This window comes from Volvox carteri (assembly GCF_000143455.1).
Source record: "Volvox carteri f. nagariensis unplaced genomic scaffold VOLCAscaffold_54, whole genome shotgun sequence".
Lineage (NCBI taxonomy): Eukaryota > Viridiplantae > Chlorophyta > Chlorophyceae > Chlamydomonadales > Volvocaceae > Volvox > Volvox carteri.
Window position 1 is genome coordinate 476,438 of NW_003307597.1, and position 24,588 is coordinate 501,025.

At 55.4% G+C, this 24,588-nt stretch overlaps 5 protein-coding genes across 5 annotated transcripts; 1 reads left to right on the forward strand and 4 right to left on the reverse strand.

Moving 5' to 3' along the window:
• Positions 1-865: 865 nt before the first annotated feature.
• VOLCADRAFT_109328 (uncharacterized protein) lies at positions 866-8,431 on the reverse strand (the record flags this gene model as incomplete). The annotated part of the gene is made up of 6 exons (XM_002955732.1): positions 7,882-8,431; positions 7,633-7,739; positions 7,172-7,306; positions 6,298-6,458; positions 5,720-5,809; positions 866-980 (listed from the first exon to the last, which is right to left on the reverse strand). Exons 1-6 carry the CDS (start codon positions 8,186-8,188, stop codon positions 866-868), a joined length of 915 nt encoding a protein of 304 aa, XP_002955778.1. The 5' UTR covers positions 8,189-8,431.
• Positions 8,432-9,839: 1,408 nt separating this feature from the next.
• VOLCADRAFT_106941 (uncharacterized protein) lies at positions 9,840-13,397 on the reverse strand (the record flags this gene model as incomplete). Its single annotated transcript, XM_002955733.1, has 6 exons — positions 9,840-10,404; positions 10,689-11,240; positions 12,193-12,414; positions 12,646-12,734; positions 13,099-13,207; positions 13,270-13,397. The coding sequence occupies 6 exons, from the start codon at positions 13,395-13,397 to the stop codon at positions 9,840-9,842; spliced, it is 1,665 nt and encodes a 554-aa protein (XP_002955779.1).
• Positions 13,398-13,825: 428 nt separating this feature from the next.
• Positions 13,826-14,956, reverse strand: VOLCADRAFT_66153 (uncharacterized protein; the record flags this gene model as incomplete). Its single annotated transcript, XM_002955734.1, has 6 exons — positions 13,826-13,920; positions 13,995-14,115; positions 14,248-14,419; positions 14,502-14,639; positions 14,708-14,817; positions 14,888-14,956. 6 exons carry the CDS (start codon positions 14,954-14,956, stop codon positions 13,826-13,828), a joined length of 705 nt encoding a protein of 234 aa, XP_002955780.1.
• Positions 14,957-16,912: 1,956 nt separating this feature from the next.
• Positions 16,913-20,289, reverse strand: VOLCADRAFT_106942 (uncharacterized protein; the record flags this gene model as incomplete). The annotated part of the gene is made up of 5 exons (XM_002955735.1): positions 16,913-17,315; positions 18,381-18,521; positions 18,919-19,203; positions 19,490-19,864; positions 20,128-20,289. 5 exons carry the CDS (start codon positions 20,287-20,289, stop codon positions 17,103-17,105), a joined length of 1,176 nt encoding a protein of 391 aa, XP_002955781.1. The 3' UTR covers positions 16,913-17,102.
• Positions 20,290-21,136: 847 nt separating this feature from the next.
• VOLCADRAFT_106943 (uncharacterized protein) lies at positions 21,137-24,520 on the forward strand (the record flags this gene model as incomplete). The annotated part of the gene is made up of 6 exons (XM_002955678.1): positions 21,137-21,309; positions 21,510-21,882; positions 22,120-22,193; positions 22,736-22,763; positions 23,202-23,291; positions 23,778-24,520. The coding sequence occupies 6 exons, from the start codon at positions 21,137-21,139 to the stop codon at positions 23,886-23,888; spliced, it is 849 nt and encodes a 282-aa protein (XP_002955724.1). The 3' UTR covers positions 23,889-24,520.
• Positions 24,521-24,588: the final 68 nt, after the last annotated feature.

The following is a 24,588-nucleotide window of genomic DNA, read 5'->3' on the forward strand; positions in this document are numbered from 1 at the left end:
CCGTATCTTCTGCATAATTCTGACCTCCCGGCCGCGGTGTATCGACCACCATTCTATGTGCATTTTACAGGTGCAAAGTCCATACGATTGCTGGCGATATGATGGTGACTGGTTCTAAAGGTCGACAGGTCCTGAGCCAGTCCTTGAAAGATGACGCTGCGCGGCGTATTGACGGTTGCATCATAGATTTAGCCCCCTTCATAACCCACGCTATTCTTTCCAGCTCGTTTTCTGTACGACTGGTACTAGCAAGTACTGTTGTAACTATTTGTTGCTCGCTGCTCAATCCACATAGGTCAGCAGTCCACGTGTTGCTATGCAGCTGGTCAGCCGTAAGAGACATCGCTCCCGCGCAACTAGTGCTTGGGCAGCGAGGTAAATCCTGAGCCTCAAAGTAACCCGTTGCTCGCACGGTGCATAGTAGTGCACACAGCATATGTATGGAATGGAAGCCACACACCTTGCGACGCGAACGGCCTTGTTACGCTACACCGCAAGCAAAGCACAACGAGTGCGATGGAGCTGTTAAGAGAAACGCGTCAAAAACCCCAAATGAAATCCGTCAATCGACCAAACCAACCTCACATACCAGCAATACTAAGTGCATCTTCTCTCAACAGTCTACGTTAGGCGATGCCGCAAAGTTTGGATACCTTGACTCTAGTACTACTACAGTTCAGAGAGCTGTAAACGTGAGAGCTATGCCAGATCCGGGATCTTCCCCATAGAGTGGGTACGCAGAACGTGGACTAACCAGGCAAGCCCTTTCCGGGTATTGACGAACAGTGCTCCTCCGTTACTCAAAATCTCCCCCGCTCCAAATACCCGTTCGTTCACCAATTCATTCGTTTATGGCTCATCAAGGCTAGGAGGCGGCTGTCCACGGGGATCCGGGGCTTGAATGCGACGGCAGCTCAATGGGCCCCAGCGTCACGGCGGCATCCGGGAAGCCGACATTGATAAGCAGCTGCGCCAGCCACCTAAGGGGTTTTGGTCAGTCCGCAGAGCGCCAGCAGGGAGGGTGCTAATGAACCCAAGGGTTAGATTCCCTGTATAGATTTCTGGACATAATCGATAACTGGATACACAGCGTAGGCGACCATTCCCCCAAACTAAAGACCCCCATTGTATTCCAACCTGCTGCTAGATGCATATGTACCTGCGTGTCAATTCGTCGCCCCGCAGCGGTGCGATAAACTGGGGGTTGCGCAGCAGCTCCGGCAGACACGACCTCAGCGCCTCACGGGCCCTATGTTCCACAACGGTGGCACAGGGCGTGCGGGGGCAGGAGCGGTTGCAGAAGCAGTAGATGTGGGCGGCACAGATGGTTTTCAGGAAGCTCGCCTTAGTTTGACTTGAAGTTCAGGTAGTCTATTTTGGAAGCTATCTGACTGCTGCTGCACACGATACCTCTCCTGATAAGAATATTGCTGCCGGGCAAAATGCGTACCGGGGGTTGTCTGACAATCGCAGGTAGCAGCGGATGATGTGCTTCAGCAGCCGCTGGGAAGGAGCTCCGCTTTGACCTTGCTGTAGCACCATGCCATACAGGGTGTTGCTGACGGCGAAGAAGCGGTCCCCTAGAGCGCAAATATAGTTCAGGCCTGCCTGTGGACCGGGGGATGGTGCGTGGGAAGAACGTGTGGATAGGCCCCTCCTCCCAGCTCCGTCTCCTCACTATCGCCAACCGCCTTTCCCTCGCCATCCCTCCCTCCTTGCCTCCCTTGCCCCTGGCTGCCACGCACATCGTCCAGCAGTATCTTCTGTACGATAAACGTAGCCACCGTCTTCGACAGCTCCGTGCCGATCTCCATGGTCCGCAGACACAGCGGGATGATCTCCGTGGACAGCAAAAAGTTGATCACGTCGGTGTCGTCAACCTGAGCAGACAAACAGACAGACAGACAGATATGATGGGTGGGATGGCAAATGGCAAAATGTGACAAGGGCTGATGAGGGGGCGAATGAGCAGGGGAGGCGAGACGGGCCCGTCCAGTAGGCATGCCACACCTACCTTGACGAGGGCGCCGATGACGCCCAGACTCGTCAGTCTCAGGTACTCGAAAGGGCGGGTGCGGCTGGCGTTTTGCAGGAACGGGTACAGGAAAAGTGGCATATGTGCTGCAACGGAAGGCAAAAAGCACAGGTGCAGCACCGCAGGGAGCGAGGGAAGCAGAGCTAGCGTTGGAACCAGGAGATGATTGCGATTGCGTGGTTGGTGTGGTCCAGGCGGATGGATCCAGGCAGCATCCCTACGCTTCATTCAAACCGGAGAATTCTGTAGGTTACCTTGCAGGAAGGGCATCCGCGTCTCATTGTGGGATGCCACGCACTGCAGCAGCGCGAGCGCGTTGCACACGCGGTTGGACGCTTGCGCGGTTAGTGAGGGCGGCTGCAATTGCGGATAGATGGACACAATTTCTTGTAATAACGCCGCGATCGCGCCGCAACTGTGCCACAGATAGGGCGCCAAGTCGGGGAAGTTCTCGCGTTTTTTGCTGAGTTCCAAGAGCGCTTCCTCACGAGTTCCCGGGTCGATCAAATGGAAGACCAGTCCCTCAACTTGTTGAGCCTCGTTCATGTCTGTCTGTCTGATTGGCTAGCTGGCTGGACGGTTAGGTTAGTATATATGCCCGGTTACTTCCTCTTTGATCTGTTACCGTTCGTTTAGCTGCGACTGGCTGGCTTCTTCATTGTTTAACGTGCAGCCTGAAACGCCATTGCGCCTGCTGGCTTGATGACACGGTGAGAGGAATGCAGTGTAATAGAAATCCGTTTAGGCTGGGTCGGTCTGAAGGAAGAGGCCTGGAGAACGAAAACCTAGAAGATTGTAACTGTCGGGAGCGGACACTAGCGGACGCCGAACCGGAGAGTTTCCCAGAGTCATGTAGCTGCCGCGCTAAAGCGGACGTCATTTCCAAAGTGAGGTACTGACAGAAGTACAGCAAGGTGCGTTAATGCAAATACATACACACACTGTGGCATGAGGTAGGCGGGAGACCTTCCATGTCGTGTCGCATCACAAGCGAAAAATCGGATCGATAGGCGATTGCGTGTTACCTTGTGGCTCTGTGTCAGTTTGGTGTGAATTGCGCGGGGAGCAGCTGCGACAGCCGTCATTTCTAAGGTGTGACACGTCACACATAATAAGCGGCGGTGTCCAGGATCGGTCATCCTGCCGGAACGCGAATCCTAGCCCCAACAAAAATAAATTCCTCTTGCCTCTGTATTCATTTGTATACTGCAGTGTATATTTCGCACGAAATGGAGGAACCTTTTGCTGGCTGCATTCGGCAATTTGTTGCGCAGGTCGTGTCAGAGCGCCAGAGTTTACGTGATCGCAATGGCCGCAACAGCACGTTGACCCGTGGGTCACAGTCGGCATGCAAGCCAACTAGGCATCCCCCGCCGCAGCCTCTCCTCTCCTTCGGCACCGGGACGAGAATGACAACCGCCTACTGACTTAAACCTGGTCCAAACATGCAAATAATTACCACCGCCACAACATGCATGCGGGTCTGCTTGGCGGCTAATGAAATGCGGCCACAAGCTAGTTAATAGCTGTAGCTGTTACAAAGGAGAGTAGTGTGCCTTGGGTTTTGTGTTAGAGGGCCATCAAGGGAGATGCGCCGATGCCTAGGGAGGGCTAAGAGCAGATTGTGCCGCCCAAAGGCGGAAACAAACCCACTGAGGAAGTCGTCGGGGGGTCGACTCAGTTCCTGAAACAGTATTTTCGGCCAGCCTGACGCTCACCCGACTTCTGTGTGAGATTGCTCACGAGACAACATCTCTTAAGTTTGGACACTAATATCACACAACGAAAACACAGAAACCATCACCAATAAATGTTGGCTGCACAAGCATATCATGTGGCTCGCACATATTCGCAGGTTCCGAACCAACAAGAATCCACACGACAAGAATCCCCAAGCAGACGCGCCGCAGGAGAAGGGCCTAGCAGTGTAACTAGCTAGCGCCCCCAGTAGCTCACACTCTCGGTATGACCTGTCCATCAGGCATCACGGCCGGTGTCCTCCTTCCCTCCAGGCAGTGGCTCAGCCCTCCTCTCCGTCGCCCCTGTCTTCGTGTCCAGCCACCACCGCTGTGGGCACGGCCCGACGTTAGTCCACACTCCCCCCATGCGATAGCTCCGCTATCAGGCCCTCAACTCCTCCCCGCATCCTGGCCCCATCAACAGGGGCTAAACCCCCGGGGTGTAGCTAGCCACCTCCGACCCACATCAGGGGGGGAGCATCAAGCACACCTCCAGAGGCACGTTTTCAGCCACACCCCGGATCTCACACACATGTACGTGGGGGACCCAGATCCGAATAGCAATAACTCCTGCGCGCCTTGCCTGTACCCGTACCTGTACCCGCACCCACCCATCCGTCCTTCCCATCCTTTCTGCCCGATTCCTGGCCTAGCCGGGAGGTGAGAAAGTCCAGGCGGCCAGCCTTATGACGACTCGGGGGCCGGCCCGTCCAGGAAAGGACCACGCCAGGCTCTCCATGATGAATGGAACGGGGAACGGGCCTTATCAAGAACGTGATATGATGCCTGGCAGAGGTTCTTCTCTGCTGGCACCTCTCCTCCTTACCCCCGTCTCAAACGGAACCGACAACCACATCAATCCCGGGCGGCATTGAAACGCGCCCAGTCATACACATACACACACGCACACATCCGCCTGCCCGAGGGCAATGTTGGTGCGACAGACTTTGTGTGTGTGTGTGTGTGTGTGTGTGTGCCTCGCAGAGCTTCCGGCCCAAACACTTCCAGTTCGGATAAGAGTAAGGCCAGCTACTAGGCAGCTTCAGGTTGATCATCTCCACCCGAGGGCGTGGTCGTGTGGTTCACTGCGTTTATCGCAGTGTAAGAGGACCAGATTGAACAACTGGCGGCCGCTATAGCTCCTTCCCTATCCTTCCTATCGCGGTCTCTTACGGTCTTCTCACCCGCAACCCGCCGGCTTTCCCGCCAGAAACGGTGCCCTCGGGTATGGCACTGTGCCGTGTTAGTTTTCACGGGGCCTGCTTCAGCCCATAGGGACCCCTCGCCTTGCCTCGCCAAGGCCCCCCCTTGCCCTCCCCCCTTCCCCAGCCAACGACGATGGAGAACGCGTGTCCCACAACCCCCAGCTTGCCCAGCAACCCCCAGCTAACCCATTGCCCCTATGCGGCCTATGCGCCCGTCATGGGAGTTGGCTGCACCACGTCCAGAGCACCGAGTGCCCCGGCGGCATCCGGGAAGCCGACGTTGATGAGCAGCTGGGCCAGCCACCTGAGGTGCGGAAAAGAGCGCGCACAGGGGCAGGGATGGGGTTTGTTTACAGGGATGCGCGCACGTCAGGAGTAGCTGTAGAGAAATCTACAGCTCTTCCTCAGCATCGTGGGTAGCGCGCGGAAAGGGAGAAACGTCCAGTGGTAGGGCAGTGCGACTAGGTGGTGGTAAAGCTGTATAAATCTTTCCCTTCAACAAATGATAACATTTTAAGGAATATAGACGTAATCAAGAAACTGAAAAAAAATCTGCTAAATAATAGACGCATATCGCCAAAGACGCGCTACATCGGCGACCCTGTGCACCGTGCATTACAAGCGCGTCCTCCCGCTTCTGCAATCAACCATTAAAAAACCGCCCTCCCAAGATAAAAAGCAAGTTCACATCAGTGGATTCCTCCCATCATGGCATTATATCCAGTACGCCCGGTGCCCACCTCCTCGTGGTCTCGTCGTTCTTGAGACACGCGGTGAACTGGGGGTTGCGCAGCAGCTCCGGCAGACACGACCGCAGCGCCTCACGGGCCCTATGTTCAAAAGCGGTGGCACAGGGCGTGCGGGGCCAGGAGCGGTTGCAGAAGCAGTAGATGTGGGCGGCATCTATGATTTGCAGAAGTTATTGGGCAGCCAACCGACCCATGCACCATTGCGGCCCAGCAGGTGCAGTCACGGTGTCCACCTCCTTGGGGTCCGCAGGTAGCCATGCGCCTTCACACAAGTGCCGCATTTCCCCGCGAGTGCATGCATACGAGATCCTTCGTTTTACCAGCACCAAACAACGCAAACAATACAGGGAGGGCCCTACCAACTCCCAAAGCCACAACAAAATCACACCACGAATCCCCCACATGCAACCCCCAAAACCGAGCTCTACCACTCGCCAGGTAAGTGGCAGCATGCGTCATGACCAGTCTGCCCCAGTCGCCCGTCTTACAGCTCCGCGCCATCCCACCAATCCCCTTTCCCCCCCTCCCACACACACAATCTATTCATTCATACGAAAAACAGTGCGTACCGAGGGTTGTCCGACAATCGCAGGTAGCAGCGGATGATGTGCTTCAGCAGCCGCTGGGAGGGCTGGTCCTGCATCTGCGCCTGCGCCACGACCATGTTGCCCAGCACGGCACCAACGGCGAAGAAACGCTCCGCAGTCGCGCAAATGTAGTTCAGGCCAACCTGCGGGGGTTCGAGATGAGCCACGGACGAGTGGAGCAGATACCAGATATAGACAGATAAGAGACAGGGTAAGAAGTGACGGGGGTAAGAGACAGGGTCATGTGAGGTGCAGAGACGGCATGCAGGTGATGGAAGCCATGGACACGTCCCGGGCAGATCTGTCGATATGTGTCCGGTATATGATGACAGATCGTTCACGAACGCGGTTTGGAGCAGAACATTATGTAAGAGCTAGCAAGTCGCGAAGCAATAAAGCGCCGTGGCCTTTAATGGAAGTGACGGTGGCGCGCATATGACACAGACGTTTATCAACGAGTAACCAGGGGTTGGTTTGGGAAGAGAGTTAACGAAAAGACCACCAGCCTGTTCCACCAGCCTTGGCGCAGAGCTATGTGATGCACTCTTTCCTAAACCCCTGACGACCTACCGACATCCGAGTCCGGCCGCCTTCCTTCCAACAATTTCGACACATCCGACGCAGCCGAGAGTGCCGACGCCGTGCGGACTAGAACACAGTGAAACCGTGAGCATGCTGGGGCACCTAAGGACTGTAGCCCTAGGGCTAAGAACCTTCCACCTTCGCTCCTCCGCATGTAATCCCCTCGTCGTCCCTCGCATTCTCACAGCTCCGTCCATCTCTTGCCACCCTTTCTCCCTCCCTCCCTCCCTCCCTCCCTCCTTCCATCCATCCGTTGCCCCTGGCTGCCACGCACATCGTCCAGCAGTATCTTCTGTACGATAAACGTGGCCACCGTCTTCGACAGCTCCGTGCCGATCTCCATGGTCCGCAGACACAGCGGGATGATTTCCGTGGACAGCAAAAAGTTGATCACGTCGGTGTCGTCAACCTGAGCAGACAGGCAAACAGACAGATAGACAGACATGATGGATGGGATGGGATGGATGGGATGATGGATGGGTTCCACACATGTCTGATGCACCACCTAAGCCACAAATTGCCACTACGCAAAGCACCGGTACAGCATGCTGGTATCCACGTCGACCCGCAAATCCATCGAAGCATTATGCATAACAGGTGCATCGCCAAGATGCCCAGTGATGGAGCGCGATCGTGATGGCCGTGTGATAACCCGTACATCCGCCCGTCTGAAAGCCCATACGCGTTCGCCGGATCCGCAGGGTAGGTCTGCCCAGACCTCAACAGCCTACCTACCTTGACCAGGGCGCCAATAACGCCCAGACTTGTCAACCGCAGGTACTCGAAGGGGCGCGTTTTGCTCATGGTTTGGAGAAAAGGGTACAGGAAGAGGGGGATGTGCGCTGCGAGGGGAGCCGTGGGTATGGGAGCAGCGGATGTGAGGTTAGGGGATCATCCAGGGGTTTGGTCTTGTGTGGAATTCGGGATCGGCTGCTCGGCACACCGAGAGCCACCGGCCACACACCCCAGGGCAACCCCACCCACCCTGCAGGAACAGCGCTCGCGTTTCATTGTGAGACGCCACGCACTGCAAAAGCGCCAGGGCGTTGCAAACACGGTTCGAGGCATGCGCCGTTAAGGACGGCGGCGACAACAGAGGGTAGATGGCCACGATCTCCTGAAGCAACGCTGCGATGGCGCCGAAGCTATGCCACAGGTAGGGAGCAAGCTCTGGGAAGTTCTCTCGTTTCTTACTGAGCTCCAGTAAAGCGTTTTCCCTTGTTGCAGGATTGATAAGATGCTGGACATACTGCTCCACTTGCTGCACATCTGATAAGCCACTAGTCGCCATCCTGGGGCCTGAAGCCCCTGCCGCCAAAATCAAATCAAACTAAAAGATGTCTTTTAAAGAAGAGTGCGTCAATTGGTCACGAACAGAACACTTCACGGCCAGGCGCTGAAATTCCGCAACCTTGGATCTCTTTCACGCTAGACAAGGTAAGCATGTAATATTATTTAAGCATCCCATTCGCTAGAAGTTACTAATCAACACGTGCCAAAATCAAGCGGAGCTCAAGTTTAAACTGCAGAATTGCCCTGCAAGTTGCTCTATATGAATGTGAAGTTAATTAAGGGCATGTCCCTTTGTCCAGGTCAAAAGCAGCGCCTGGTATGCTTTTCACCAGCCCCCGATACGCTGTACGGCAGGCAGTGTGATCGTGGCCTAACTGCACAAAGTAATGCTTAGGCGAGACGCTATGTACAGCTGCAAGTGCTCTCAGTTATATACCTGCCTTTCATATAAGCCCCTGTCAAGGTAACGGTTGCGTGTGGCTCCCAATTCCCCAAACTCCAAACCGTATGTCCACCACGGGAAACAGTGCTTGTTAATCTCCAATCCTGACATGGGCATAACTGGTTCCGTAGTTAAGCGTGCATTCCTACACATAGTGCAACTCCCCAAAGAATCGAAAACGACTCATGTTGGGTTTCGCTGCTGCAGCTTCTGCTATTGCGGTCTTCGACCCCCGGTGCCGTGGGGCCGATGATGCCTGCAGCTGCTGCTCCTGCTGCCGCAGGCTGATGCTAACAACCGGGCATGCGGTACATACACGGTACTCCTGTCAAGTCACCGAAGCCGCGCGAAACTTAACCATCCTGATTATTCTTGGCTGCATCCATATGCGGAGGGAGGGTGAAGGCGCCTTTTCAGTCTCGCCTGATGCAGCCGACCTTCAACCAATTTAAACTGAACGCCTCTTATGATTAGATCTAGGTACAGGCTGTTACCTACACCGCTTGTACACAAGCAAAAACCACTTATAAGCACGGAAGCAAACCTTCCTTCCCATTAGCATGCTTTACGCTTTGACAACCCAAGGACCAATCACAAATGATCTGCCACGTATTTGGGCCTGGTTCCCGGTTAGGGCTTGTTTTCCCATTCTGCTTGAAAAAGCATTTCCCTTGAACTTGTTCCCTGTCTGCAGATAGGATGGTGCTCATCAAGCTATCTTCCCCACTGCTCCCTCAAGTCATGTTGGTCATCAACTGCTGCCAGCTCGCGGGCCAGCGCTTTGGACCGCGTTTCATGTTGAGTGGACCGCACCAACACATCACTAATTGAAGCCCACGGAAATCATAACAACTCATTCATGAGTTTGTTGGCTAGCCAGCAACAATACTACAGCAACTACTCACAGGCAATTAATTGAAAAAACGCGCAGCACAAATCCAAATAGGTACTTTTACGCAATTGGCGGTGTGGTGCACACCAGACTGCTCATTGATATGTTGACGGGAAATCCGGGGAGCTGTGTTTCCGAAGAAAAAGCCAGGTGCGACCAAACGCGGGTCCGTCCACCGCGCAGTCCAACAAACTCCCTCCCCCTTCCTTGGCATCACCTTCACTCGCTCGTGGTTCGTTCGTCTTTCCCCCTTCCCCCCACCAAAAGCCTCGGGACGGACCCCTGGTAGCACCACACAGCACCAGTTTTGGGATTCTACCTTTTCGACTTTGCAAGGGCTGGCGGCTTCTGGGCACTTTTCTTCTTCTCCCCTAATTTATCCTTCGTCTTTTTCTCAATCCGACGTGCCGCTACACCCGGTGCCCCGCGTTCCACAGCCGTGCCGCCACACCCAACCGCACTTCCACCACCACCCTGCACGGTCTTTCCCTTGGTCTTCTGCACTTTACCGGCAGCGGCCGCCGCTGCCAGAGAAGCTTTCACCGCCGCTATGCCGGCATTGCCATTCGCTGTCTTCAAGCCAGCGGCCGTGATAGCCTTCTTGTTGCCTTTGTCTGCATCTCCGCGTTGAGGCTTTTGTTCGGCAGCGGCTTCGTCTGCCCGCTGCTGGCGGCGCCCTTTCTGACCATCGTCGCCGGCACCGTCTGCGGTGTCCTCTATAGCCGTCTTGGCCACCACCCTCGGGCTCTTCCTGGCCTCCGCCTGCTTGGCCTCCTTCCCCCCCTCTCTCTGCGGGCGCGGTGCTGACGGCGTCTTCTGCACAGCCGCTGCCGCCGTAGCCGCAACAGGAGCATCCGCCCCGCCGTTAGCAGTTGCCTCTCTGCAAGCGCAACGCGGAACGAACAGTGAAATAAAAAGCTTTGGAAAAAAAGCACCATAAGCACATGAAAATATAGTAGCACCGACCCGTCGTAATCTTTCTGGCGGTACCCCCTAACCTGTGCAGGCTCGCCAAATTACCTGAATCCTTGAGAACATATACGGAAGGCGACAACACCTCTCAAATCCCCTTTCCGGGGGCCCCTTCCAAGGCCAGGCCTCCCGATATCGGTGTCCCCCAACCCTTTACTCCGCACGGAAAGGACTGCAACGTCATGTACCCACCTCGTTGATCCCCCCTCGGACTTCTTCCGCTTCTTCACTGACCGCTGCGTCCCCCGATCCTCCCGCTCCTCTTCCGCTGCTGCCGCTGTCGCTGCCGCCGCAGCAGCACCGCCACTTGACGTCCGTTTTTTCTCCGTCTCCTTCTGCTCCGTTTTCTTTTTCTTTGCCTCGCTATGCCCTGAGCCGACCTCGCATTTATCCGCACTGTCCTTGCCGACATCCCGTCTCACCGTTGCCATCGCTTGCGGCTGTGGTTGCGGTGTAAACTCAGCTGCCGCTATCGTACTCGCCTCCGAAGCCCTCTTTTTCTGTTTCTTCTGCTGCTTCTGTTCCTCCTCCAGCTCCATCCGCGCCGGCTTGTGCTGCTCCTCGTCCTTCCCCTCCTCCTCCTCCTCGTCCCGCTGCGCTACCCCCCCTTTCCCTCCTGCTCCCTTCCGTTTGCCCCCCTCCTCAGCCCCCAGCAGCCGCCTGACGGCCGCCACGACGTCCTTCCCTTGACCCAACCTGAGGGGCTGCCCGTCGGGCCCTACGGCGCGCCAGCCGCTGAGGTTGCTGCGGGTACAAGGCAGGGTGAGGCGTCGTATGGAGGGACGGTAGGGATGAGGAGGATGACACAAAAAGGGGAGCGAGAAGGCTGAAGGGGAGGGAGGGAGGGTGCAGTAGTGGAATGGGGGCACGGTGTTTGGGCCCGTTGGAGCGAGGGTGACGGGGGGGAAGGCGCCTGGAGGCGCACAGAGGAGGATTACCGGAGGTAGGGATGCAGGAACAACACCAGGAATACTAGTCAGCAGAAACAACAGAGGATAGCCAGTCAGGGAGCGGCCAGTCAGGGAGAGGCCAGTCAGGGAGAGGCCAGTCAGGGAGCGGCCAGTCAGGGAGAGGCCAGTCAGGGAGCGGCCAGTCAGGGAGAGGCCAGTCAGGGAGAGGCCAGTCAGGGAGCGGCCAGTCAGGGAGAGGCCAGTCAGGGAGCGGCCAGTCAGGGAGAGGCCAGTCAGGGAGAGGCCAGTCAGGGAGAGGCCAGTCAGGGAGAGGCCAGTCAGGGAGAGGCCAGTCAGGGAGAGGCCAGTCAGGGAGAGGCCAGTCAGGGAGAGGCCAGTCAGGGAGAGGCCAGTCAGGGAGCGGCCAGTCAGGGAGAGGCCAGTCAGGGAGAGGCCAGTCAGGGAGCGGCCAGTCAGGGAGCGGCCAGTCAGGGAAAGACAGGCGGAAACCGAAAAGTGGTCACCCCTCTGTTATCATTCACCTTACCGACACCCATACCTGTACCCACATCCACATTAACATCATGGGTCCACATTTGGCTGTTCCTCACTCATGTTTCTATCGACACCACCTGGAGTGGACGGCCCTGCGCTGATGCGTGAGCCCCCAACGAAACCCACCAAACCCAACCCAACCCACACACGCACCCACATGCACCACCCGGATCCGACCGCTTCCACGTCGGCAACCCACCCACCCACACGCCCCACACGCGCACCCACACCAGGCCCTCCATTTCGCCCACCTCGCCACCACCTGCAAAGCATACGCCCTGCAGTACACCTCCTGCAGCCACACCGCCAGCGCTTCGGGACTGGACTGCACTTCCCCTGGAGCTCCGTTGACGGAGGCGAGGTGGGCTGCCAACACCAACAACCGCTGGTACTCGGACCGGTGGTGGTGGTGATGTGAGGAGAAAGGGCTATCGTCGTCATCATCGTCCCCGTCGGTGTCCCCAGGGGCTTGGCTGCATGCGGGGGTATGGGGAGATGAGGGGCGGCAAGGAGAGGCAAGGAGAGGCATTTCCCTGAAGGTTCCAGGACCTGAACCGTGGGCAGGAACCTGCGATTGAGGCTAGCATATCCATACATCCATACATCCATCCATACATACTCCTGCAGCGACTTCTGTATTGATATACACAAACGATGAATGACAGCCTGGTAAAGGTTGGGCCCTCCCCAGCATACCTACGTACCTGGCGCTCTCCCCGCCGCCAACTCGCAACGCCGCGAAACGGATCATGCGGCATGTGCTTTGAAGGGCACGACACTGGGTGCAGGCGAACTGGAGGGTTAACGGGATGATGAGGGAGAGGGCGCCAGGCAGGACAGGGTAGGGTAGGACAGGGCAGCGAGAGGGCAGCGACACGGTAATCAGATTCTGGATGAGACATCAGTGCTTTCATATGGAGTCATAGCCCGGAAAGGACATCGGTAGGGCTAGGGTGTTGAGATACGGTTATCCTTGAGCACCTTTACTGCAATGGTATTTTACTGCGTCCTTGTCCGGCTGCGTGTCGCAGCGCTAACTGGGAAAGGGAGTTCTCGCCGGTGACTTAGTCCAGGGTAACATCCCCGGCGTTGACGAGCCTTCCCAAGCTGAAATCCCGAAATCGCGGCGGCGCTTCAAAACATAGCTTCAGACGTACCCCAGCACGCTTCAACACGACGCTTCGGGTCTTAAAGTCCAGTCCTGTAATGAGGGTAAAGAATAAAGACGATCCCTCGTCGTCCTCGTCCTCCGCGTCTGAGTCACTGCTGCTGGTTGTTGGGTTGCCGTCCGCCCCGCATACGCAGCATGCCGAGACCGTTTGGCCCACACGAACGAGGAGTTCCTCAAACGCATGGATAGATTCCCTTCCTGCATCGAATCCATGATTTGCTTAAGCATCTCCTCATCGTTGTCGAAATTAGCTGAGCCCAGGCGCCGCTCATTACCCACCAGCATTATGCTGCATAATTCCAAACAAATCCTGTGTGTCGTAGCCCTTTGGAATTATTGCTGGGCACAAGACCGGGCAGCACGCCTGAAGGGCCTGGACCTTTGCAAAGGAGAGAGTTGTTGTAAATCGTTCGAGTCTTACAATCTATAAGTATATTTTACGCTACGTCATATCGCGCAACGCGCAACGTCACGGACCTCGCATTGCAGGGAGTCAGCCGTGGCCGCCATGACTGCTTCCGATAAAACAGTAGATGTATACTAAGGATTTAATCTAGACAGTCATTGTAACTTATTACAATCAAATAATCACCAGCAATATTTCCGAGTATCCACAGGCGACGTGAAATTCGCGTCTCCATCAGCCCAATACCACTGCACGACACAAACCGAAATAACGGACCGTCCGACCAAATTTCATTACACAATTTATATCATAGGTTCCAGTTCTTGTAAAAGCTGATGCACCCGGACGTCAAGCCCGCAAGGGCAAGCACGACGGGGCTGTTCAGGGCCCTGTGCCGGCCACCTGCAACCAAGGAAACATGCTCTCTTAGGATAGCGTGCACCCAAAATTTCCACGTGAATTGCGGCAGCACTCACCGGTCACGTCATTGAGTGCCATAACGGAGTCAGCGATGTCCTGGACTATAAGTGCGCACCGAAGGTTCCTCTGGAAGCGCAGTGTCACCAACGTGCTTTCCAACTTGGCGTCCGTCACGCCCTCCTCCTGCGTGCCGGAAAAGTTACAGGTGAGAAGGCATACGGGTTGATCTTTAGCGCCGGTCCATTCAGCGGCGCATTATAAGATTGTATGTACTAACTCGCTCGTTGTGTCGGTTATGAGTTGACAAACCTTCCGTAGCTTCAGCAACCGCTCTGTAAGCTCGCTCTCCTGCTTGATCAGCTTTTCCAGCTTTAAATACGAGATCCAAATGTTTCCTGCGTAGCCTACAAGCTCCGCAAACGCGCTTGCATAAGCCAGGCGTTCCTCGAGGTCTTTGTTCAGCGCTCCAGTCTTGACGAGCCTGGCACACGTGTACAATATCGATTTATTTTATTAAGATGTGCGTGGGTGCGGTCATCATAAAACCAAACCGCAAAACTTACCAGGTGAATTGCTCAATGAAATAGTAAATACCCTCGCCACCGTACGCCAGCAGCTCCAGGATAATTGTGGCATCTTTCGTTTTGCTATGGCGCAGACTATTGACATCCTGGAGGAACTTGCCCAATCGGAACGCTTTCCTGTATGGCAACCGACAGAAGTCACGGAAAGAGCACCATGACGAGGAGTTTGAAAGCCCTGCACCCACCGGGATACGCCGACGCTTTTTTCAAAGGAAGACAAGCGTTTCGTCAGTTCCTGGTCCTTAGGACTTAGGGCTACCGCAAGCCGGGCCGAGTAGCGGAGGACCTTCAGCGTCTGCGCAACGCCGCACAGATTTAAGGGTGTAATTTGATAGAATTCCCTAAGGAAATTGGAGCGTTCATACCTTGTCGATACCTTCTCGCTTTGCAAGGAAGCGTGATATCTTGTCAAAAACATCTTCCTGTGAAGCCATTTCGTTCAAACCAGCCCTATGTAGCAGTTGTGGAAGCAAGGGTTAACATGTCATAAGACAGGCAATGTGTTACAGGTCAAGGCTAGCTGACGTAGATATGTAATCTGCAAGCCTGACCAATACGCCATGACGACGATCACGCAGCATGCCATGCATGCTGAGCTCCTGCTGTGAATTTCCCTGTGGCAGTTAAAGCAGGATAACAAACTTTCATGTCAGGAAACCGCACAGGTGCTGCCACCTTTGCAAAACGTTGCGAACCTACGTAATGATTGCCTTAGGAAAAAACTCGCTTTTCCCCTTTTCCTGCTCACAACCCATCTCCAAATCTGCAATCCACCCCGAGGGTGCCATTCCTCCGTGCTTCACATAAACCCAATTTCCAGATCATACCGGCGCGCTTTTCCTTGCGCGATGGGCAAAGAAGCGTACCACGGAGTTAAACGAGGGAAAAGGGTTCCCGTATTCTTCGTGCTTGCGCGTTCAACCCCTTTCATTTCCCGGCTGTTACACATCCACACATCTCCTTCTTGCACCACCCGCACCACGCCTTTCCACTCTGCACTGCGCGCATGGAACAACGGGAGCCCAAACTCACGCAGGAGGTTTGGATCGCAATTCGAAACTTCATAGGACGATGAACGCATGACGCACACATGCCAAGGCATAATTTTACGTGGCAGGGGCACCATGCATGTATGATGTTACAGGGGTGGGATAGCTTCAACAGCGGCCCCCTTTCCCGAGGCAGTTCCCTGCTCTCCCTTGCGAGAGGGGCACCCTAATCCATTCACCCCATCCGACTTCAGAATGTATTCGTTGGGTTCAGCAACTCACCACCAGCATCCAACCAAATCTAGCGGATCAACGGCGCCGCAACCTAGTTCCTGGTCAGCGCGCAAGTTGATATAATCACGTCCTACACCGTCCACATGACGGGGGCCACCTCCCAATTCAACACCACTCACACACCGAGGGGTCGGCAGGCGGACATATGTATGTATGACTTAGATTACACTGTGGGCTGCGAGAGCCGGGGCCCGAATGTATGTATGTATGTATGTATGTATGTATGTATGTATGTATGTATGTATGTATGTATGTATGTACGTAGGTATGTGCGTGTGTATGTATGTATGTATGTATGCCTTTGGGTGCGGCGTCTTCCCGGCGTAATATGTAGACATGAGCATTGCGCCGCCGATCGGCATGCGGAATATGCCAAGACGACGCTCTCGTTTATACTGGGCGGAGTAATGGAGCCGTCTCCTGGGTTATGCCTGCATGCAAAATCGCAGGCTCAGCCGGTGTCCCTATTCCCCCCATTCGACAAGTCGGGTGTCGGCTTCCTCCGCCCAAAAAGGCCCTACACCCTACCACCCACGCGGCCCTTGAGCTAGTGCACCCTCCCAAGCACTTGCCCACCACCAAAAGGGCTGATCAACGTGTCGAGGAAATTTTGCTATGGTAAAATCCTAGCGAACGACCTGCGATGACCTTGTTACCAGGCTGCTGTGATCCTGTGTGCGTGCATGACAGCACGTCCTACTAGTAGAACTCAGCAGACGTCTTGCCGCGTCGCGCTGATATCCACAAGGAAAATCCTTCTACAACAGAAGGCCCCACCAGGGCCCAGAGGCCATTACCACGAAGCCAGCTTCGCCCTGGAGATCATCCCTTGGTCCGCAGCCGCCTTGGTCCGCAACACCCTGGGGACTGTTCTGTCAGTAGCCTCAGTCAGGAACACCAGCCACCAGCAGGATTATAACGGCACGGGTAATACAAGTAACTGTATAGGAGAGGTGTTCGGGAGGCGAGGGGAGAGCGGGGCGAGGTATGTGGGAGTGAATTCTCCCTGCCATGCTTGGAAAGATTTCCAGCGGCGGTTCAGTAAGGCGCGGAAGCCGGAAGCCAAACGCACCGGCGGCGTAAACAGGGAAGATAAGGGAGATCCGTAACCGGAACCTTTACATTTTGAACTACATAACACGTTATACAGCTTTTTATTTAAATTTTTGTACGAAGGAATGTACGAAGCAACCCAAAGAGGAAGGGCGGAGAAAATAAACAATCATAGTTTTATGTATGATGAAAATTAAGACGAGGACCACAAAGCCTAGGCCTGGGCAGTTCACGACAGCAATAATCACAACGTCAAAACAACAACGACAACAACTGCCAAGCATGTCGAGGAAATGAAAGAAAAAGGCAAGATCCGAACGACGACTGCTGGTGCTGCTGGTGCTGCAAGCCGCATCAGAATCGCCGACCGCCATCCAGCGCAAATCCAGCGCGACCTCCGCGACGATGCGAAGCCCCCTAAGCTGTGTAACCCCCGTAAGCTGCCCTCCGTCCCAGCCTGAGATCGGGGCACGGGGTTGTTGCCCAGACATGCGCGCAAGCAACCCCGACTGGTCCTGACTGGACTGGGGACCCGCACACGTGTCTGCGTGTGTATTTTTGTACGACAAACCAACCTATCTGGGCCCCTGTGCCTGCGGCGCCTCCCGCTCCGAACCACCTAGACCGGCACCCCGGCCCCCAGGTGAAGCAGCTCCGAAACCCACACAAAGAGAAGATAATGTCTCCAGATAGTGGGTTCCTGCCGACATGGCGTGGCCAGCGGCAGCTGGACAAGCCCCAAACGGCGCAGCTCTGATGCCTTCTTGGCACCAAACTACTACTACTCTTCCAAGCAGCCTAGGCATCACTAGTACACGACACACGACACATACTGCCCAAATGCAAAGACGTGTTACGGACAAGCATACATCCATACATACGGACAAGCATCTGTCCAGACCTGCCATCAGCATTTGTTCTCAAATATGGCGGGGGGGGGGGGTTATACCTGGATAGACGACGGCGACAACGGCAGCCCGCCAGGGTCGCTCTGCATCGGTCAAGTCCTGCTGCTCCACACCCTCCGTCGCCCTCGCGCTTCCTTCACCGCCTCTTAACCCTCTCCCTGCCACCACCACTACTACTACTAGTACTACTACTACTGCCGCCACCATCATTACCATCACTACCCCCACCACCACCACTACTGCCCCTATCGCCACCACCACGGCAGCTGCTCCTCCTGCTTCCCCATCCGCCTCTTCCGGGGCGGTCAGGGCCGCAGCCGACTGGCGATACCCCGCCAGCAGGTCATCGTGATGAGCAGCGCAACCACCACCTGCGCAAGGGGGATAACAATGCGACCTAGCTTGATTAAAAAACAGACGGCATATATATGTATATATGTATACATATATATAGAAAACTCCCCCCTCCCTTCCCCTATCTTAGGAAGCGCCGTCAGCGTTTACATCGGATCTGCCGTTCCGATGTGTCGTGGGTCTCCCGGGGCCTCCCGGGGGGCCACCGCAGCGAGGCCTCCTTTCGACTTAAAGAGGAGCTCCCAGGGCATCCCGCGCACCTCCAGCTGCGGCGACAGGTCATCGGAGTTGAGTCCCTCCACGACGGGGGCCGCATCCAGCGCGTTGCGGGCCACCAGCACCGCGTAGGCGGCGATGGAGGCGGTGGAGGCGAAGGCCCAGGTCAGTGCGGCACCCAATACCTGTATTTCATGTGCGTGTGGGTAGGGTGCGCACACACAGAGAACCGCAGAGGTGCATCATCCAACCAACCATGGTGACAGGGGGAAACCTCCGCCGCAGCTACCTGCCGCCGTGCTTCCCCCTCGTCCGGGTATACACGTGCGCCCTGAATCCCCTCCCCCCTCTCCCCAGGCGTTGTCACTTGCTCGGATCGACAACAGTTCGGGAAAACACACATGCCACGCCCGCCTCCTCAGCTCGATACATGCAGTCGACTCGCTAAAGCTCCGTCCCTAGGGCCCCCCTTTCCCTTTTATTTACGGCAGCGTAGTTGTGGGCATCGCTTGTCTAGAACCTCGCCATCATCATCTTGATCATCGTATCATCGTCATCATCATCGGCCCGGCCCTCACTCACCGAGCCAAACGTGGGTCCAAGCATAGACAGCTGCCAGGGCACGTCCTCGTGGGCCCTACTGCCCGCCGGGGAGTAGTCCCCGTTCCAGACGCCGGTCGCCACCCAGCACACCAGCAGCACCCCCACCAGGGCGGGGAAGGAGCTCCACTCGATGCGTTCCGAAGAGGCCTTACGAGCGGTGTATGATAGTGGTGCATGATAATGGTCATGGTAATGGCGATGGAGGTGGTGGTAGGGGTAAGGGTGGGGATTCAAGCAGGGAAGACGAACCACAGGTGGGTGAAGCTGGTGAATTGGAAGTGGGATGAAAATGGAGAGGTGCGACTGACTACGGAGGATGACTACTGTGAGAATGAATGACTGTGATGGTAGTCGTGTCGTGATCATGATCGTGATCATCATCAGCTCCTTCGAGAGGTCGAGAGGTAATCCCCACAACACGGTCCAGGCGCCCCGGGGCCAACATATTGGGATGTTGTTGGGATGGGTTACAACGCAGATGGACGATGATGGAAGGTAAGGTGATGCTGGATACCCGTACATGCGTACGACGTGGCCAGGGGCGTCGTACCTCTGTTGCCAAAATCATGACACAGTCCCCGAGCAGCAGCGTGGTGTCGTAGAAGCGTGAAAAGAAGGGATGCTTTCGCATGTACACATCGAGTCGCGAGGCATTACTATTGCTGTTGGTTCCGGAGCGCGGCGAGCCTGGTGGTTGGGATGGAGATGAGCGTTGCTGTTTTTGTTGTTGCTTAGTTTGGCGTGGTGCTGGCTGTTGTGGTGGTGAAGGGCTTGAGCGTGTGCTGCCGCTTCCGTCCGTCCGACCGCTAGTCGTCCTGCTGCTGGTGGTGCTGGCGGGCGATCTGCTACTGCCAGTTCTGTTGCTGCTACTGCTACTGCTGCTACTGCCATCCCCTTTGACGCCACTCGTGGACTTGCGGCCTTCCTGCAGGCGCCCGGCACGGGGAAATGAAATGACCGTCACACTTTATGGCGTAGAGACAAGCGACAGCAGTTCTGCCCATTATCGCGGCGGTCAATAAAAAGTTGGATTTGCGAGGGTCCAGCCCGAGCAGCTGGCTCGAATCCATCTCAGGGCTGGCGCTGCGGGTGCAGCTAGTGACCTTGGGGGAAGTAACAGCATGCGTGGTAATAAGTGTTTAACCAGGCATGGGGCTTTGGACTTGCGATGGAAGATTCTGTCCGCACCTTGACAGTACTCGCCAGAGTTATTAGTCCACCGGCGGGATTCGGCCGGCAAGCTCGGCTGGGTTGGCACCGGATGGTCATGTTGCGGGGACCAGGGTTTGGCCAAGCCATCGTGATGCAAAGTCCCGGCCGGTCCCGCCCCAAAACGAGAGTATCTTGCATGAATTGGTAGGCCCAGGGAAAGCTGGTTTGGTGCAAGCTGGTCGGCGCTAGGACAAGTTAAATTGCGGGATCGATAAGTATTAAGATGAAACAAATTTATAAGACGGTTGTAATGTTACTTCTGTGTTCACTCAGGAGCGTTATATGCACAATTCAAAAGGACGTCCCCGCGCAGCAGTATACGGGACCTGGAAGCGAAATTACTGACAATAGTTAAATTGAATTGCGTAAGTTGTGTGGCACATTAGCATAGGTAGGTATCATGCTGTCGAGGCACAGCCTGGTAATGACGGATGCACGGTTCCTGTGACGCAATTGGTCACAGTGATATGGTAGCTATGGGGCGGCCTCCAGCTATGAAGCTGGCAATAGACAGCAGCACTGCACATACCATGCCATTAGAATCCATGCAATGCCTATCGTTTTTCCTTGCATGGTGTCGTACAGCGAGGTTCGTCGCGCTGTATCGTTCTTGAAATTGTTTCATATTCCTATCGAAGCTGTCGAAGCTGATTTGATGGTAGCGTTTACCGTGTAGCTTTTATTTTACGAAAGCTGTCGACGCGAACACGCAAGTGACGTGGGCTGTTGGGCATAGCCCCCAAAAGGTTTCTAACATGATTATCCAGAACGCACGCAAATAAAGGCTTAAGCCATCTGACTTCGGGCAACGTGCACGCCGTGAAAGCCATGTCGCACGCTGAGGGCTGCTCTCGTAGCGGAGGACGGCCATTTGCGCTCGTGTGGAGCCCGATTCCTCTGATCAGCTGGCTCCTGCCATTCATTGGACACATAGGCGAGTGCAGCCCCAAACCCCTGTCTATTGACCAACCTTTCACTCACCTCCATGGACGGGTCGTCCTCTTGTAACCTGCAAATCCAGCAACTCGCTTCCATACCTCCGCTGTTTCCCAACTCCCCCGATGAAACAGGCGTCTGCTCCTCTGCCGGTCGCACCTATGACTTTGCCGGGCCCTTCATGGTTAACGAGGATTGCCTGCTGTTCGGCAAACCGACCAGGTGCATATCCATATCGTCTTCGAAAGTCATTCAAATATATTCCCCCACACCCCCAACTAATCCCTTTATCAAATGTTCTGACATCTTGCCTGCATCTAATTTTCCTCTTCCCATCATTCCTGCTACTGGACGCTTGACTCCCCACTATCCACCACAATTGCTGCTGCTGCCGCCGCCGCTGCCGCCGTCGCCCCCGCCAGGTTCCTCCAACTGAACCCAGATCAACAAACAAAACCAACCTCAATCGAAAGTGGGCGGCGATGCGGGAAGGCCGCCGGGGAGCCTGGAAAGGTAGCAGCGGGAATAGCTTTGGGGGAAGGTGATGATGATGATGAGGGAAAGTCTGTATTCCGGTCTCTAGGGATATCGGCAGGGGAGGATGCAACGGTGGCCGTGGAGGAGGAAGATCGAGACGTGGAAATGGGTGGAAAATCATCAAGACTGGCGAGATGCGGTGGCGGCGGAGGAGGAGGAGCAGGAGGCGGGGCGCCGGCTGCCGCTGCGCAGTCATGGGATCGCCGATTGAGCTTTGCGGTCACAACATACCGGGTAAATGAGTGGCTGGGTGATTGGGTGGGTGGGTGTGGAAGAAAAAAAGGGCGAGGCAGTGGGTGAGGGAAGGAAGGGACGGATGGGCGGCGGTAAATGTGCCGGGCTACTTCCGTTCCTGCCCTTCCCGCCCCGCATTTCCCCCCCCCCCGGCATTATCCGACCTCTGCATCTCTGCACATGCTTTTCTCCACATGCTCCTCCTCCCTCTTCCCGCTTGCCTCCCTCCCCCCCTCCTCGCCGTGGGGTCCCTTCATGCAGCTGTTGAACTACAACATCATGACCAACAACTGCCACTGCTTCGTGGCGCACTTCCTCAATCAAAATGGATATAGGTATGCGGGAGGAGGCGGATAGATGGGGGCCCCGCAGCAGCGGGGTATTGGTGGGGCTGAGGATGGTTCAGATGTGACGGTTGTGGGGTTGGGGTTGGGGTTGGGGTTGGGTTGATGATGTTGAACAGCGAATGGCATTTAAAGGGGGAGGGTCTATCGCTACAGTGCATGTGGGAGGAGGTGCGGAGGGAGGAAAGGACAACAGGCCGGTACATACATACATACATACATACATACATACATACATACATACATACATACATACATACATACATACATACATACATACATACATACATATATACATACATGCGCACCGAGACGCGCTGCTGCACGTCAAGAGGGGTGAAGAAGGTAGGTCGGGAGTTGGAAAGTGGGAGAGGATTTTCCCGAATATAAGAAATCGGCTGTTGCAGTCGCATCCGATGACCTCCGCGTTTCTCGAACCTCCCTCCCTCCGTTCCGTCCCATCTCTCTGACTACACGCCTGGGCTGCCTCCCCCCTTTGACACCCGACACCCGACCGCCATACATCGGTCCAGGGGCGGCGGATGGGACACGGTCAATCTGGTGAGGAGCGGGAGGGTGCTATCCGGCATAGGTGGCTGGAGATGAGAGGCCGTGAGGGGTCCGCTGTGCCTTGACAACCAGACTGGGGGGTCGCGTCAAGGGGCTGGAAAGCTGCCCCCCTCTCCCCTGCCAGCAGCTTCATTCGCGTGTGGTTCGTCTTTCCCCCCTCTCCCCTGCCCGCCTCCTCCTCTCGGTCCGAGCGCAGCAGATGCACGTGCACATGCTCTCGGAAGTGTGACTTAGGGACCTGACTTGTGCGCGCTTTTCGGGAATTGGCGATGGCAGGCACTCTTAAGGAGCCTATGCGATGCCTAGCAGTGAATTAATGATGTTCCTCCTAGCATCCTCCTTCTTTTCGTGTGGCATGCCCACCACTGCGGGGGCCCCCCTCCTCCTCCCCCCTTTTCTCACGGCTTCCCTTTTCCCTTTTGCCGGCAGGCCGCGCTCATGTTCGTGCGCGGCCGCTACACCTCCCTAACGGGGCTGTTGCATACTTGGCTGCCCTGGCTGCTGGTCACGTCACTTGGGGTGAGGGTTCGCGGCTGCTTAGCCGGGCTGGCCGTAGCCCCCTGCTTTGCCGATGAGTTTTCAGCTCAGCTCAGCTCGCTCAGTTCATACTCTCTGTTTGCGTGTCAATCATCTTGGTTAACGTTTGAAAACTTGTTTCCAGCGTCTAGCGAAGTTGTTGTGTGAACTCGCTTCCCTGGAGCTTACACTCTCCTATCTATGATACAACAACGGCAGCAACCACGAATGAAAACGGCAGGGACTCTCTCTCTATATATATATCTATATCTATATATATATATAGATATAGATATATGAATATAGATATGTTGATGAGGGTCATGCGAGGTTGCACGCAGCAGCACGCGGGAGTTGCAGGCGACTGCAAAGCAACGTGTAAAGCACTCTACTCAACCAACCGATGTCCCTCCCTCAATACTCATGTTTACAGCTACCCGCGCATGCTAAATATACCCCCACACCGCAACGCACGCAACGCACACGCAGGCCTACTTCGGGCGGTTGCTATTCCTGTACGTCTACATGGCGTTGTGTGTCCCGCTCTTATCCTGGTTCCTGTTCTACACATGGTGTTGCTGGCGCGATCTTAGCTTCTGAGAGCTCATGGTACTGCAGTACGGCACTGTCGTACGGTGTCTGTCGTGATTACGCATGCGTCGGAACGCATGCTTCTGAGAAGCCTGACTGCGCAAGATGGACAGCGGGAAGGAGACCGGGCCGTCTGATTGGCTCTAGTTGAGCGTGTGGTGCTTGTACGGCGCGATGTCGTGCGTGCTAATGTAGGCAGTTAAAAAGAGCTGCTGTTATGGTGGCCATAATCGTGTTAAGTATTTAGTTGAAGCCACATGGCCGTGATATTTATAGTGGTCTGCGTGAGCGGTTTTTAAGTGGTCTGTGAAGGAGCGCGTGGGTTCATGGGACTTCTGGATTAGACACGGAAAGCCTTACTTACGATGCTTTGCTTGGGTACTTAGCTGCTGTGAATGCACAGGGTGTTGTGTGCTCTTCCACACTCGTCAAGACGGAAACTGCGACACCTGTTTGTGTGTATGGGTGTGAATAGAATCGAATTCTGTCCGAGTCCTTCACTCGCGGACACAAAGGTGGAGGCGTGTGGAGACGCGAGGCGCTACTCGTGACTGATCCTGACATACATGATTTCCGATTTCCCTTTGACGACGGAGGCACCTGTGATATGAACAGTTGATAGCTGTGAACGAAATGTGTCTTATGTCTGGGGCCCTCTTGTCCTCACACATCGCATCACAGTACCTAGCGTTGCGGAAGCTTGACGTAG